The sequence below is a fragment of the Pararge aegeria genome, chromosome 15 (genome assembly GCF_905163445.1).
Source record: "Pararge aegeria chromosome 15, ilParAegt1.1, whole genome shotgun sequence".
Lineage (NCBI taxonomy): Eukaryota > Metazoa > Arthropoda > Insecta > Lepidoptera > Nymphalidae > Pararge > Pararge aegeria.
The window spans coordinates 10,457,502-10,469,908 of record NC_053194.1 but is presented as its reverse complement, the minus strand read 5'-3'; the positions used below and the strand labels follow the sequence as shown (position 1 = coordinate 10,469,908).

General features: G+C 35.1%; 3 protein-coding genes across 3 annotated transcripts; 1 reads left to right on the top strand and 2 right to left on the bottom strand.

Annotated features, from left to right (window-relative positions):
• Nucleotides 1–568: 568 nt before the first annotated feature.
• Nucleotides 569–2,064, bottom strand: LOC120629775 (partner of bursicon). Its single transcript, XM_039898811.1, has 3 exons — nt 1,947–2,064; nt 1,021–1,145; nt 569–739 (listed from the first exon to the last, which is right to left on the bottom strand). Exons 1-3 carry the CDS (start codon nt 2,062–2,064, stop codon nt 569–571), a joined length of 414 nt encoding a protein of 137 aa, XP_039754745.1.
• Nucleotides 2,065–3,980: 1,916 nt separating this feature from the next.
• LOC120629931 (CAAX prenyl protease 1 homolog) lies at nt 3,981–6,383 on the top strand. Its single transcript, XM_039899019.1, has 2 exons — nt 3,981–4,183; nt 4,585–6,383. The coding sequence occupies exons 1-2, from the start codon at nt 4,094–4,096 to the stop codon at nt 5,821–5,823; spliced, it is 1,329 nt and encodes a 442-aa protein (XP_039754953.1). The 5' UTR covers nt 3,981–4,093; the 3' UTR covers nt 5,824–6,383.
• A 177-nt stretch (nt 6,384–6,560) lies between these two features.
• On the bottom strand, nt 6,561–12,221 carry LOC120630147 (organic cation transporter protein-like). Its single transcript, XM_039899297.1, has 9 exons — nt 12,130–12,221; nt 11,127–11,359; nt 10,317–10,496; nt 9,838–10,068; nt 9,440–9,659; nt 8,994–9,129; nt 8,379–8,655; nt 7,425–7,693; nt 6,561–6,609 (listed from the first exon to the last, which is right to left on the bottom strand). The coding sequence occupies exons 1-9, from the start codon at nt 12,206–12,208 to the stop codon at nt 6,561–6,563; spliced, it is 1,674 nt and encodes a 557-aa protein (XP_039755231.1). The 5' UTR covers nt 12,209–12,221.
• Between the last annotated feature and the right edge of the window lie 186 nt (nt 12,222–12,407).

Here is a 12,407-nt window from a genome sequence, read left to right as displayed (position 1 = left end):
AGATAGTGTATTGAATACTTCAATTATTCTATTCTTAGCCCTCGAGTGCGATATTAATACTGGTAAGTGATGACTGATATTTAAGCTGGTAGCAGGCTCAACTGTTAAGGGTATGGCAGTGATATTAAACCATACCTACCCCTAGTCAGAATAGCGTCTCTCAGTATTTAAACTGAAAAGATTGTATTTTACTTTCGTTTATTCTGTTCTTTTAAAATTAAAATTTTGCTCTTTAATACTCACAGAAAAGGATTTTTTTACTTAGATATTAATAATAAAGTGTCCAAATGTAGCAACCAACATAATGTTGGGTTAAAGAGGTAACACCAGCGAACGAAAGAAACATTCATTCGCTGGGCAGGATAGAGCTATCATAAAATGAATACAACTAAATAATTCTGTTTTACAATTTATTCTAAATTTCCTCTTAGTTTTATAAAAATACCAAAAGACCTTGACCAATTCAACTTTTATGTAATGTGTCTTTATTTACAGAATTCCAGAATTCAGCAACATTTTAATACATATAATATTACGTATGTCGTTTGTAGGAATCCCTTTTGTTTTATTATCGGTTGTAATCTCCACATTTGTAGCATCGGCATTCAGCAGGTTCTCTTAAGCGAATCTCCATAATAGCTCTTTCTTCGTCTTCAAGTCTCAAGCCATCCGAATCATAGCAATGGACTAACGTGACCAGACGTTCTCTTAAGTAGTTTTCTTTGCAACAAAAGCACTCCTGTGAAAGAAAAGTATACTAAAAATTTCGCGTTAAAAACGTCAAAACACAAATTCCCCATCAACCTCATTCAATAGTTTTTAAACAATATGCCAACCGGTCACCAACCTAAACAACGCATTGATAAATTGACATCGCCTTGTGTTTTATAACAATCGTTAAGTATGAAAATGACAGGTGTGGAGATTTCCACCAGTTAGCAACTGTAAAAAAGATTACTGCATACGGGGCTCTGTTCATTCCTTTCGAAGAGTTTTTGTTGACAGGTAATCATGGTTTACCTTCAAAAAGCCTGTCGGAGTAACAACCGAAGGTTGAACCTGGCTGTTGCATATTCCTTCACATTTATTAACAGTTACTTCTCCGCTACATGCTCTTACTAAGCTTCCCATATCATCAAACTCCTCTGTAACAAAAAACATAATATTTGTAGCATATAAAGATCACCAACATGATAATAAGAAACAGTGAGTTGTTTCTGCCTCAACAACTGCTTAATGCGCATGAAGTGTAAATCAATCGCTGAAATAATGGGATATATGAGACGTGGCTCTGACGGAAATCTTAAACAAATAGAACACATGAGATGATGAATGACTGGATATAATAAGAATTACGTAACTTAGAACGAATTTTATTAACATCATCATTATTATCAATCGATGGATATAGACCGAGTGATATTTACTTGGATCTAAGTCTATTGTAGGGATTTCTTTAAACCTTGTCTTTTGACGTGTCGCACCTTCCTACGGCTTCTTTAATGAATAAGGGGCCTTTGAGTTCTGGAGAACACAGATACACTCATTCAACAAAAGAAGCAAGGTCATGCTGGAGCATGGCCTTGCCACTAACTACAGCACCTCGGTACTCCAACGCACAAGGAACACGCACTGATGGCAGATCCGACTTGCATTGTATGTTAACAGGTTTAGCTGTCGGGGTTGAAAGCGGAATCTCTTCAGAAGATTCTTAACACTTCCTTACAGAAATAGGTAATCAAGAGTTCTAAATAGCGTTCTTGTGTGATATAATTAAGTAAGTCCACTTTTTGGACGCCACTTATTTGTGTCTGTCATTCCATATTATTTCGGAGTAAGTAATCATAATAACTCCTGTCAACAATTTCATGTGGCGCTTTGAAACAACCCAAATTTTACAAAAAATTAAAAAAAATAATAATATATAGTTTAGATTAGATATATACCTTTCGTTACATGTATTTCTGTTGGTAGAGTTTCACAATTTTCATCAGAATGACATATTGTTATTGCCATTACTGACAATATTAATAAGAAACATATACTTTTGTATAGTATCGCCATCTTTTTATTTATTTATTTTAATAGTCACTACGATACAGTGCAATGAATACTGCCGTTCTTGATCATATTCCTCTCTTTTATATGAAAAGGCTTACTGTATTGTTCCATATACCTATTTATGTTTGTGATACGCCGCCGTGTTTATCAGCAGGAGTTCTGGGATAAAGTAAGATGTCTTGTTTTACCAAGGCTTAATACATATAAATTATGAGAAAAATTGTACATTTAAAAGTTAATTTGGACTTTTTACCTAACTACCTATTAGAGTTAAACGTTGCTACAGATTATCGTTATGTCTCTTAGCAATTCTGGCTAATCTAGGTTTATCATAGTTACCTTGTTTTACCAAGGCTTAATACGTATAAATTATGAGAAAAATTGTACATTTAAAAGTTAATTTGGACTTTTTACCTAACTACCTATTAGAGTTAAACGTTGCTACAGATTTTCGTTATGTCTCTTAGAAATTCTGGCTAATCTAGGTTTATCATAGTTATCAGAAAGTGAAATGGTAAACTCTTAATGTCAATGTAGTTAAGAATGGGCTGTAGCCCGCGACTTCGTGCGCGTAAACTTCGGTATTCCACAAATCCCGCGGGAACCGTCAATTTTCCCGGGTTTGGGTTGTTTGGGTGATAATGATTACCTATTTTAATAGTGGTACATAACTTTTATTTCTCAACAATAGTTTTCTAGCGCACGCCAAATAAAGATTTTTCATATTATTATTTAAAAAAAGCTATCGGTTCACGATTTTAGCCATGTTGTTGTCTAGTAGTTTCGAAATCAGTTGGATACAATCAAAAAAAAAAAATATTAACTCTTTATAATATCTTTAAACGAGCAATTCTTGTATATAATTGGAATCTCGGAATCGGCTCCAACGATTTTCATGAAGTTTAGTATACAGAGGGTTTCGAGGGCGATAAATCGAGCTAGCTAGGATTCATTGTTAGAAAATGTCATTTTATTTGAGCTTTCCGGTAATAACCGATTTGGTGCAACGAAGTTGCACGGATCAGCTACTTAGTACTTATAGAAGTATATAACGTGTAACAGAATTACGAAATACTGACGAAGGGTATATCTACATAAGGATCACCAGCAGAAAAAACCATAAGGACATGTGCTGGAACGATTATTCCGCACTGTTAATGCAGCGTAGGTCGGCCCCCAACAACGTGGTCAGACGACATCAAGCAAGTCGCTGGGAGCTGGAAACAAGCGGCTTAGGTCCATGGATTTTGGAACTCCCTACAAAGTGGATGTCAATCGGTTGACTTGATGAGATTCCAACGCCTTAGATTGAGAGTCACAGGGCGGCACTTTGCAGGAAGTGTTGCTTTGTATATAAGCGATGGGTTTTCACTTAGCATCAAGTGAACCATCTGTCAGGTTTGTCTGAACCATCTGTTAGGTTTATCCGCACTATGAAAAAAAAGAATTATGAAGATGATTATAATGAGATGTATTTAAACAGTTCGTTTACATTCGTTTGGTATACCTCATACACACAGCAAGTGCTTAAATAGCCATGGCTTGTCCGGAGTAAAATGACTGGCAATGCGAATGACAAAGTATGTTTACATTCAGCTGTGTCGCTTGGTCACGTCAAGGAAGTAAACTCGTTAAATGTATGTTCGGCTGAATAACTGAACCAATTTTGTAGAAATTTAGCATATCAAAATCTTCTAATATATATAGACAACAGCTAGTTATTATATTAAATATTACGATATGAAATGATCAAAATAAAAATAGCTTAATAGAAACAATATGCCAATGTTCTCCTTGCGTCTAGCTTTTCAAAAGATTTTAACCCGTGATGATAGAACTTTGCATAAACTCTATGGTCTTGCAGCCGGCGGGTTTACTTTTCTATCTCAGTTGTCCACGCTTATTTACGTCATTTGTCAATAATTGTAAACGTCATTGAGTTGTCAAAGTTTGCCGAAAGCCGATAATTTAGGCCCAGCTCAATCAGTTTCTCTAAATATTACTTATTAAAAAGTAAATAGTGCTTTAAATCATGATACTCGACGAAAATGTATTGCTATTCTTGATATTAATATTCTCTTGGTTGGAATATTTATGGGAACTGTATCTTTCCTTGCGGCAGGTACTGTACTTGTTATCATACAAAAAACATAAAGTGGAAAATTAAAATCATTTTGTATGTTTTTGAAAGCTTCACTTTGGTATTTATTGCCCTTAAAGATTACTACTTCTGTTTATTTTAATTTTATACGGAATGTTTTATGTTATTTATCTAATTCCGATTCAGCCTATATTTGACTCTGCACAATCTATTTTTCCGCCGTTTTGTAACGTTGAGCGTGCACTATTATTTACTTTAAATTTAGTTTTAAAAATACCGGTCTTCCAGGTTTAAAATAGCTTGTTGCCATGTTGAATTGATCATATCAAATCAACATCAGTGCATGATCACCAACTCTGAATACTATACTGAATTCAGTTATAATTTTTATTATTACTTAATTTAATAATCTTTGTTTTCAGTTGAAGATATACAAGACCAACAACACTATCCCAGAAGATTTGAAGGACATGCTGAATAAAGAATCTTTTAAAAAAGCACAAGTTTACGGTACTGATAAGTCTCAATTCAAAATAGTTAGAGAATTATATGGTATATCATTAACATCTATAATACTTTATAATAAATGGATATCTGTGGCATGGCAGAAATCAGAAAACATTGCAGCCACTATGAACATAAATCCAAACCAAGAAATCATAATGAGTTGTATCTTTATGACATTTGTAACGCTATTCAATTTTGTTGTAAATATGCCTTTTACTATCTATGGGACATTTGTACTTGAAGAAAAACATGGATTTAATAAGCAAACTGTTGGATTCTTTATAAAGGATCAGGTGAAGTCACTAGTCCTTAGTCTAGTTATAACGTTACCTATTGTTTCCATTGCAATATATATTATTATGCTTGGCGGAAATATGTTTGTTGTGTGGCTGTGGCTTTTTACAACTGTAGCAACTTTGATACTATTAACTATCTACCCATCAGTGATTGCACCATTGTTTGATAAATTCCAGCCCCTATCAGATGGTTCACTTCGGCAAGGTATAGAGAATCTAGCTTCAAAACTTAATTTCCCATTATCCCAAATTTACATTGTAGAAGGTTCTAAACGATCAGCACACAGCAATGCATACTTCAGTGGATTGTTTGGTGCCAAGAGAATCGTTTTGTTTGACACTTTACTACATAAACATGATGAAGTAAAAAATATTACCACTGGTTGCACTGAAAGTGAAATCTTGGGAGTTTTGGCTCATGAACTAGGTCATTGGAAATGTAGTCATATATACAAGTCAATTGCTCTCACTGAAGTAAACCTGCTACTTCTTTTTTCCGCATTTGGATTCCTTTTCAAATATTCTTTACTGTACACATCTTTGGGTTTCCCACCAGGACAGGAACCTGTCATTATAGGTCTAATAGTGGTCCTACAATTGATTCTTGCTCCATATAATTCCCTGCTATCATTTTTTGCTACAGCGTTGTCAAGGAAATTTGAGTTTGAGGCTGACAACTTTGCTGTTTCCCTAAACTATGCCATGGAGCTAAGGTCAGCCCTAATCAAATTGGGTAAAGACAATTTGGATTATCCTATCTATGATAAGATCTATTCTGCCTGGTATCATTCTCATCCAACACTGTTGCATAGAATTGAAAATATAAAATCTCAAATTGCCAGCACAAAACAAGATTAATTATTTTCTTACCATAAGTGTAATGCATTTATTTTAAACAGTACAATAAGTGAATATCTTTGTAGTGATCACTGCGTAATGCATTTAATGCATATAGATTGTAAAATTTTTAACCTGATTACAGGGATATGTTTTTGGTATACTTATTAGTTGTTGCAAATTCTCTAAACTAAACTAAAATTTCTAAACATAGAGCTTTTCAAAAAAATACGTTACAATTTAGTTTTGTTAAGATATTTGTGTGCAATCTGCATCAATGTTTATCCTCTCCATTTTCTCAGATGTGTCATTTTTAAAATTATATATGAAATTTACTATTACAAAAAGGCTTATTTTTGTGAGGTATCTTAAGCCAGCATACCTAAAATTACTATTTTTGTAATCGGGTTAATTGTTTTTGTATTTTTAAAGGTAACATATTTGTGATTTGCACAAATGTGTCATAAATATTACTATAAGAAAAGTTACAGTTAGAGTAAACTTGGTACATACTGGATTAAGTTGAAATAAAATTTTATGGTATTATTACCATAAAATTTCAATTGTCAAGTGTCAACTTAAAAATATATTTAAAAGATAATATTTCATACCGAAAGATTTTTTATTTTTTTTAGTTACAGCTACCAAGTACCAACATACTATTTAAATTTGATAGCTAATGTAAGTTACACAAATTTAAATGCAATTTGGTTGTTAATCACTTGTATATGAATAAAACTTTTGTATCATCTCCTTTATTATTTTGTGTTTGCATCATCATTCATGGCATTCATTGGCTTAGATTGTCTGAAACACAAAGTCTTTGTATACGGATTCCACTAATATTACGCATGGACTTCAACCAATAAAATATTTGTTTTAACATGGTATTAGATATACCTACAGAACCATCACACTCAGCCCTGTAGGAAAATCGTAAGAAGCTAAATATGATTACTATGTGAAAATGCCAGCGACTTTATTTACTGCGACCCCCTTACAGTATGCAATAGGTAGGCATATATCTACCTACGTTCACTTTTCTTATACAAAGTTTTATCCTTTATTCGACAACCTTTTTATTATTAACGGATTTAGAGGTATTTACAGCAAACTGCGGGTTTTAATGCCCTGACTTCAATATTCTATAACTTATAGCTTCTAAACCCTGCTTCACCACATCCTGCTCCAGCCTTTTAGGTTGTTGGTATCTGCTAAGATTTCAAAAATGTGTGAGGAACCTACCTTCTAAATTTTAAAGTCTAACTTTGTTAATTTGAGCCCCATTACACCCCTTTAGGAGAGGGTACTTTCCTAAATAAAAACAAGCCTACGTAAATATTTTTTCCCCGAGCAAATTCTTCTATAAGCAAATTTTTCTCTATTCTATTCCTCTAAAATTTGAAATAATAAAAACATGCTTGGGAAATTCTTAAAGATCAGAATCGGTCCAACCGTTTTGGAGATAAGCCGGAAAAAACAGACGGACAAAAAAAATTGTGACTAAACTACTACTAAGTATGTAGGTACCTAGGCACCGTTTATACTTTCATTTGGTAAATAGCTGTTATGTTTGGAATAGACTTTTCTATTAATTGAATTGAATCGACATAAAAAATAACCTTTTATTAAACTGTTCCGCTTGCGCTAAAGTGTCTGGCAGGGGTTGGCCTTTTGTTTCAGGAAGTGGCACTAGGAGAGCTAATTGGCCAAATGACATTATTGCCAGTAGGACGAGTGGGAGGTCATGCATTACACCGTCCAAGCTCACGATGGCTGGAGCTACCATGGCGGAGATGCGAGCAAACGTAGTCACCCCGGCCACGCCTGAGTTGCGGCCTATAGTTGGAAAAAGCTCGCCGGAAAATAAATACAAAGCTGGAACCGTTCCCTGTTGGCAATAATGCGTATTTTTATTAGTAGGTAATCAATAGCATAACTTTCATTTTTCTTGATAGTTAAACCTTTATTGCCTGTATTTCTATTTCGATGTTATGCCACGTTTATTAATAAGGCCATACAATTACCTACCAAAACCTAATGACCCTACTGCACTCAGTAGGGTCATTAGGGGATTGCAGCATCTATAGACCCCACTGGGTCTATAGATGCTGCAATTATCAAAATTATTATACCTGAATAACTCAATAAATAATATTATTAGTAAGTACTGGTAAAAGGCCCATAATATTTTCTAAAATTCTGTCTAAGTATTTAATTTACCAATTCAGGCAAAAAAATGGCATACAAGGATAAAATTCTCCAGGCTCCTATACCAGTAATACAAAAATATTTGGGTGGGCAGTGCTTTTGTGCTTTAATAAAGTGCACGCCACTAAGTAGGTACAATGATACCAGTCAAACTGCAGTGTCCGCGTGCAAAGTCCGTTTCAAATTCCGGTTATAAATATGCATCCAATTTGATTTGTAATCGTACAATACTGAGTGTTAAGTCCTTACTATTTGTGAACTCGCTTTTCTTACATAAACTGTTTCGTTTGTAAGGATGGAGCATTGTGTTTCGGTAATTTATTAAACCCTTTTTTGGTCAATTAACATAAAAAGGAAATCCTTACCGACAAGCCCGCAAACCCCAACCCAGCGAACAGTAGCCTTGGCCAATCATTGGTAAAAGCATCTTTCCGTATAACTAATATAAAAACGAAACAGAGAGCAGTTACTATTTGAAATATCCACACTGTCGTCTTCCGGCCAACTTTAGTTACAATGAACAAACAAAATAAACCCCCCGTAACTGAAATTACTCCACTTATTGCTACTGTTAGGAAAATGTTTCCACCGATAAGTCCGAGATATTGAGAGAAGGTATAGAAACCTAATCCAGTACAGAACCTGAAAACGTAAGATCCCTATAATTCAAATTAAACAGTACCACAAAGTATACCCTTACTCTCCACTAATACACTAGTAAACCAATAGTGGACACACCACGATTGGTTAATTACTATCCTCCTTCTTTTACTTTGTTAATACGGTAAAAAATAGACCTAATCTCATTTGCTTTTAGAGTCGAATTGTGTACTACAGATTTTTATTCTACCAACGTTCTACCAAAATCAAATCACTGGTTCTAGAAATGCAGCTATGCAATTATGGAACTTATGGTAATTAGTTTTTGAGCTCAAATTTTTGATAGTTACCAATTGATCGATAATAGAAACGTTTTTAACCTCATACTATCGGATCTCATGAAGGCCATAAATCCTGGATCGTTTCGTACTTGCGTTTTACAAATCGTCAATGAATCTTTTAAATCTTCAAAGAATTTTTCCCTGTTATTTTGCCTTGCAGCTATACGTAATACATCTAGAAAAATCAATAAGTTGAAGAAAATCATAATCTCATATGCTTCCATTATTTTCATATTAACATAAAGTTCGGCTAAACTGCTGCAGGATCGGTGCAGCAGCGATCTTGATAAAATTATAGAGAAGCACCGTGGAACAGAGATAACTGGCATCCTGAAGAAAACCATCAAAGATGTATCGATGTAACCATCGATATTAATCTAAGGCGTTGCCTATAGGGTATCACTATAATATTCGCGGGATTTTTAAGAAGATCTTCTATTGAATAAAATATGTATAAGTATGAGAAATAGCAAATGTTCAATAACCTAGAGCTTTATCGGTTTGTGCCGTAGCCAGAAGCCATTTCGGTGATTCTGTTATTAATATCCAGTAAAACATATAAAAGGATGAGACCGATGCCAAGGCAAACTCTAACTTCCTCCAATCTCTGAGCCAGTAAGCTAAGACTGCCATCACTGTATTGCCCAGTCCGAAGGGGACGTGGTACACGATAGGTATTAATGTTCGCCATTTACCTCCCACAACCTAAAATTTAGATTTGTAGGCAGTAAACACAAGCGACAAAATAACGCTTGACAAAATTTAATCGTTGATTGCTACTTACTTCGGTCCTAAAGTAACTTTATTAAAGTTAAAAGTTTTTAATTTTGTGCTATGTCAAAGGTGTGGTGTGGTGCAAGATATACAAAAAAGTTTTTTTTACCTCCATACTTAAAACGAATGATATAATACCTATACCACCGGAGGCAATAGCTAAGATGAACCAGCAAATCAAAAATAGACCATAAGACGGTAATATACTAGTTATGTAGCTCATAATGCATTGTGTCGTTATGCCGATCATAAGGGGAGTTTTTCTTCCATACTTATCGGCTATTATTCCAAATATTATACCACCAAGAAGAACACCCCACATCATAATGCATTGTGTAAGCTATAATAAAAAAACATTAAAATAGTATTAGTACGTAACGATTCGTTGGCTGATTCGTATTAGTCAGTTTCCCCTGATGAATGAACGATGAATTCAGAAATGAAAACAAAAAAATATATATGTTCCTTTATCCCGCTTCTGATATAATTTTACATGTAGCTTTAAATTCTTGATTATCGAAAAAGGCATGCCAAAACACTCCCGCATATGTTAGATGGTATTTAAAAGATTGTCAACGCATAACGCACATGTATGTACCAATGCTTTGAGCAAACAAGGTTCCAATCAGATATAATAGTCCGACTAAATACAGTGGTGTCGTACACAAACTCCGGACAAATCACCAATGGAATCAACGCTCTGTTTATTGTTGGCTCGATAATTAGTATATCTGGATCAAAGATCAGGCACGGATATTCTTCAATTTTCTGTAAATGACTTCAATTAGTTTAATTATTATTGCTCTTGCTGCTTAAGCGTTAGGGTGTAGTTGCAAGTTGGAACTGGTGGGGGTACACCCTATTCTAAATTTTTATTTAAGAACCTTGTCTATGATCACAATATGGTGTGGAAGCTTTTTTCTTTGAGTTCTTAATTACTGGTAGAGCCCCCAAGACTATTTTTGTAAAAAAAATTAGGTGCTTCCTTATGAAACTCGCCTTACAACCCGTTTCGTCGTAGCGATACCAAACTCCTATAACATGGTTAAATTAACGGTACATCTCATTAACTTGCGATGCCAATCGCGCTTTCTTGATCAACTACCCTACGTTCACGTAATTTCTTTCAAGACGATGTATTTTAAGAGAAGAGTACGGGAATCTGAAATATTGGAGCCGAGATACTTTTGAGCATGATGAGACTTCACTAAGGAAAACCAGGCATTCAACTAAGGACCATGTTATAAAATAATAACCAGAGATTATACAATTAGGTGAATCGATAGTGCATGGTTATTTGTTACTACTACGTTATGTGTGAAATAATTTTTTTAGTCAACATAAGCAGTAGGTAACTCAAGTGGTGTGTGTATAGTTTAACAAGATAACTTTACTAACCGGAGCGCAAATATCTCGCCACTCTTGCTCTGTGTACATGTTGAATGACTCTGGTTTCGCACACCAGTAGTCCTGAGGCGGGGCCATAAATATAATATTTAGCTGGTACCAAGCGAGTGGCATTTTTAACATGGCCATATAAATACTCAACCAAAGCTGCCACTTTCCAAAGTTTCCGACGATTTTAAAAGTTAGATCATCGACATTGCAGTCTCCTGCATTGCTTACAATTGCTGGAAAACATGAAGTTGAATTCCATATTTCATTAAGGAAGTTAAATCGCTGTGATGCAGACATTAATCCAAAGGCCTGGAATAATATGGTAACGTCTACGGTAAAGTACGCCTTATCAGTGACCATAGAAATACTGATTAAATCAAAATCAATTAATTAAAGAGATCTGTAGAAGAGCCAGTCTGTCAAAGAACCAATAATAAAATATATTAGATACAAATTAAAACTGGAGGCGTGGCGAAGCTAAAGACAGCCCAAATCCGTCGGCCGATGGAAATTGGAGCTCCAACTTCCAAAGGCCTTCTGAGGTTCCTTGGTAGGGCACATCGATCGGAGAGGCTATGGATATTATTGTCCCAAACTGCTGCAGGTCCTGCTCCAGACTACGCAACTCTGGTATATCCGAACATTAGCTAAACAGAAATTTAGCGAGTCGCAGGCAATAATTACACACAACGACAAGATTAAATCGAAATATCGATTTCTACAAAAATGTCTTAGAATAAAATGATTTATATCGAAGTGGTGCTATCACCACTTCGATGTAATACATATTGCAGTACCCAGTGTGTAGACTTCATTTTCGGGGCGCCGTTGTTCTGAATATGGAGTCCACCAATCCGCGGTCGCTGCTGCCCGTTCTCCGTAGTATTCCCTTAGGCGCCTCATACGACACCCGCAAGAAGAAGAATGGTGATACCTGAATTCTGATCTGCCGTCACCACACGGCATCTACCTACTTGACAAAGTATTTTTATTTCGTTGGTACCTTTAGTAGGTTTTGTGGAGTCATTTTTGTCATACGTCTGCCACACCGGTATATCTAAATGGTTTTTTGAAATCTTCATTTTATAAATCTAAATCGATTCCTCTTGGCAGATTGGCAAATCCTAACCAATAGAGATGGGCTACTGTCAACTGGTCTGGATCTCTCTGGAATCTGAACGACTTTGACTTTGACGTTTATTGAAATTTTAATTTCAGTAATTGATCTGTGTTCCCTTATCTCCAAATTTCTGTAGTCTCTGGTCTATTGATGAATGAAGA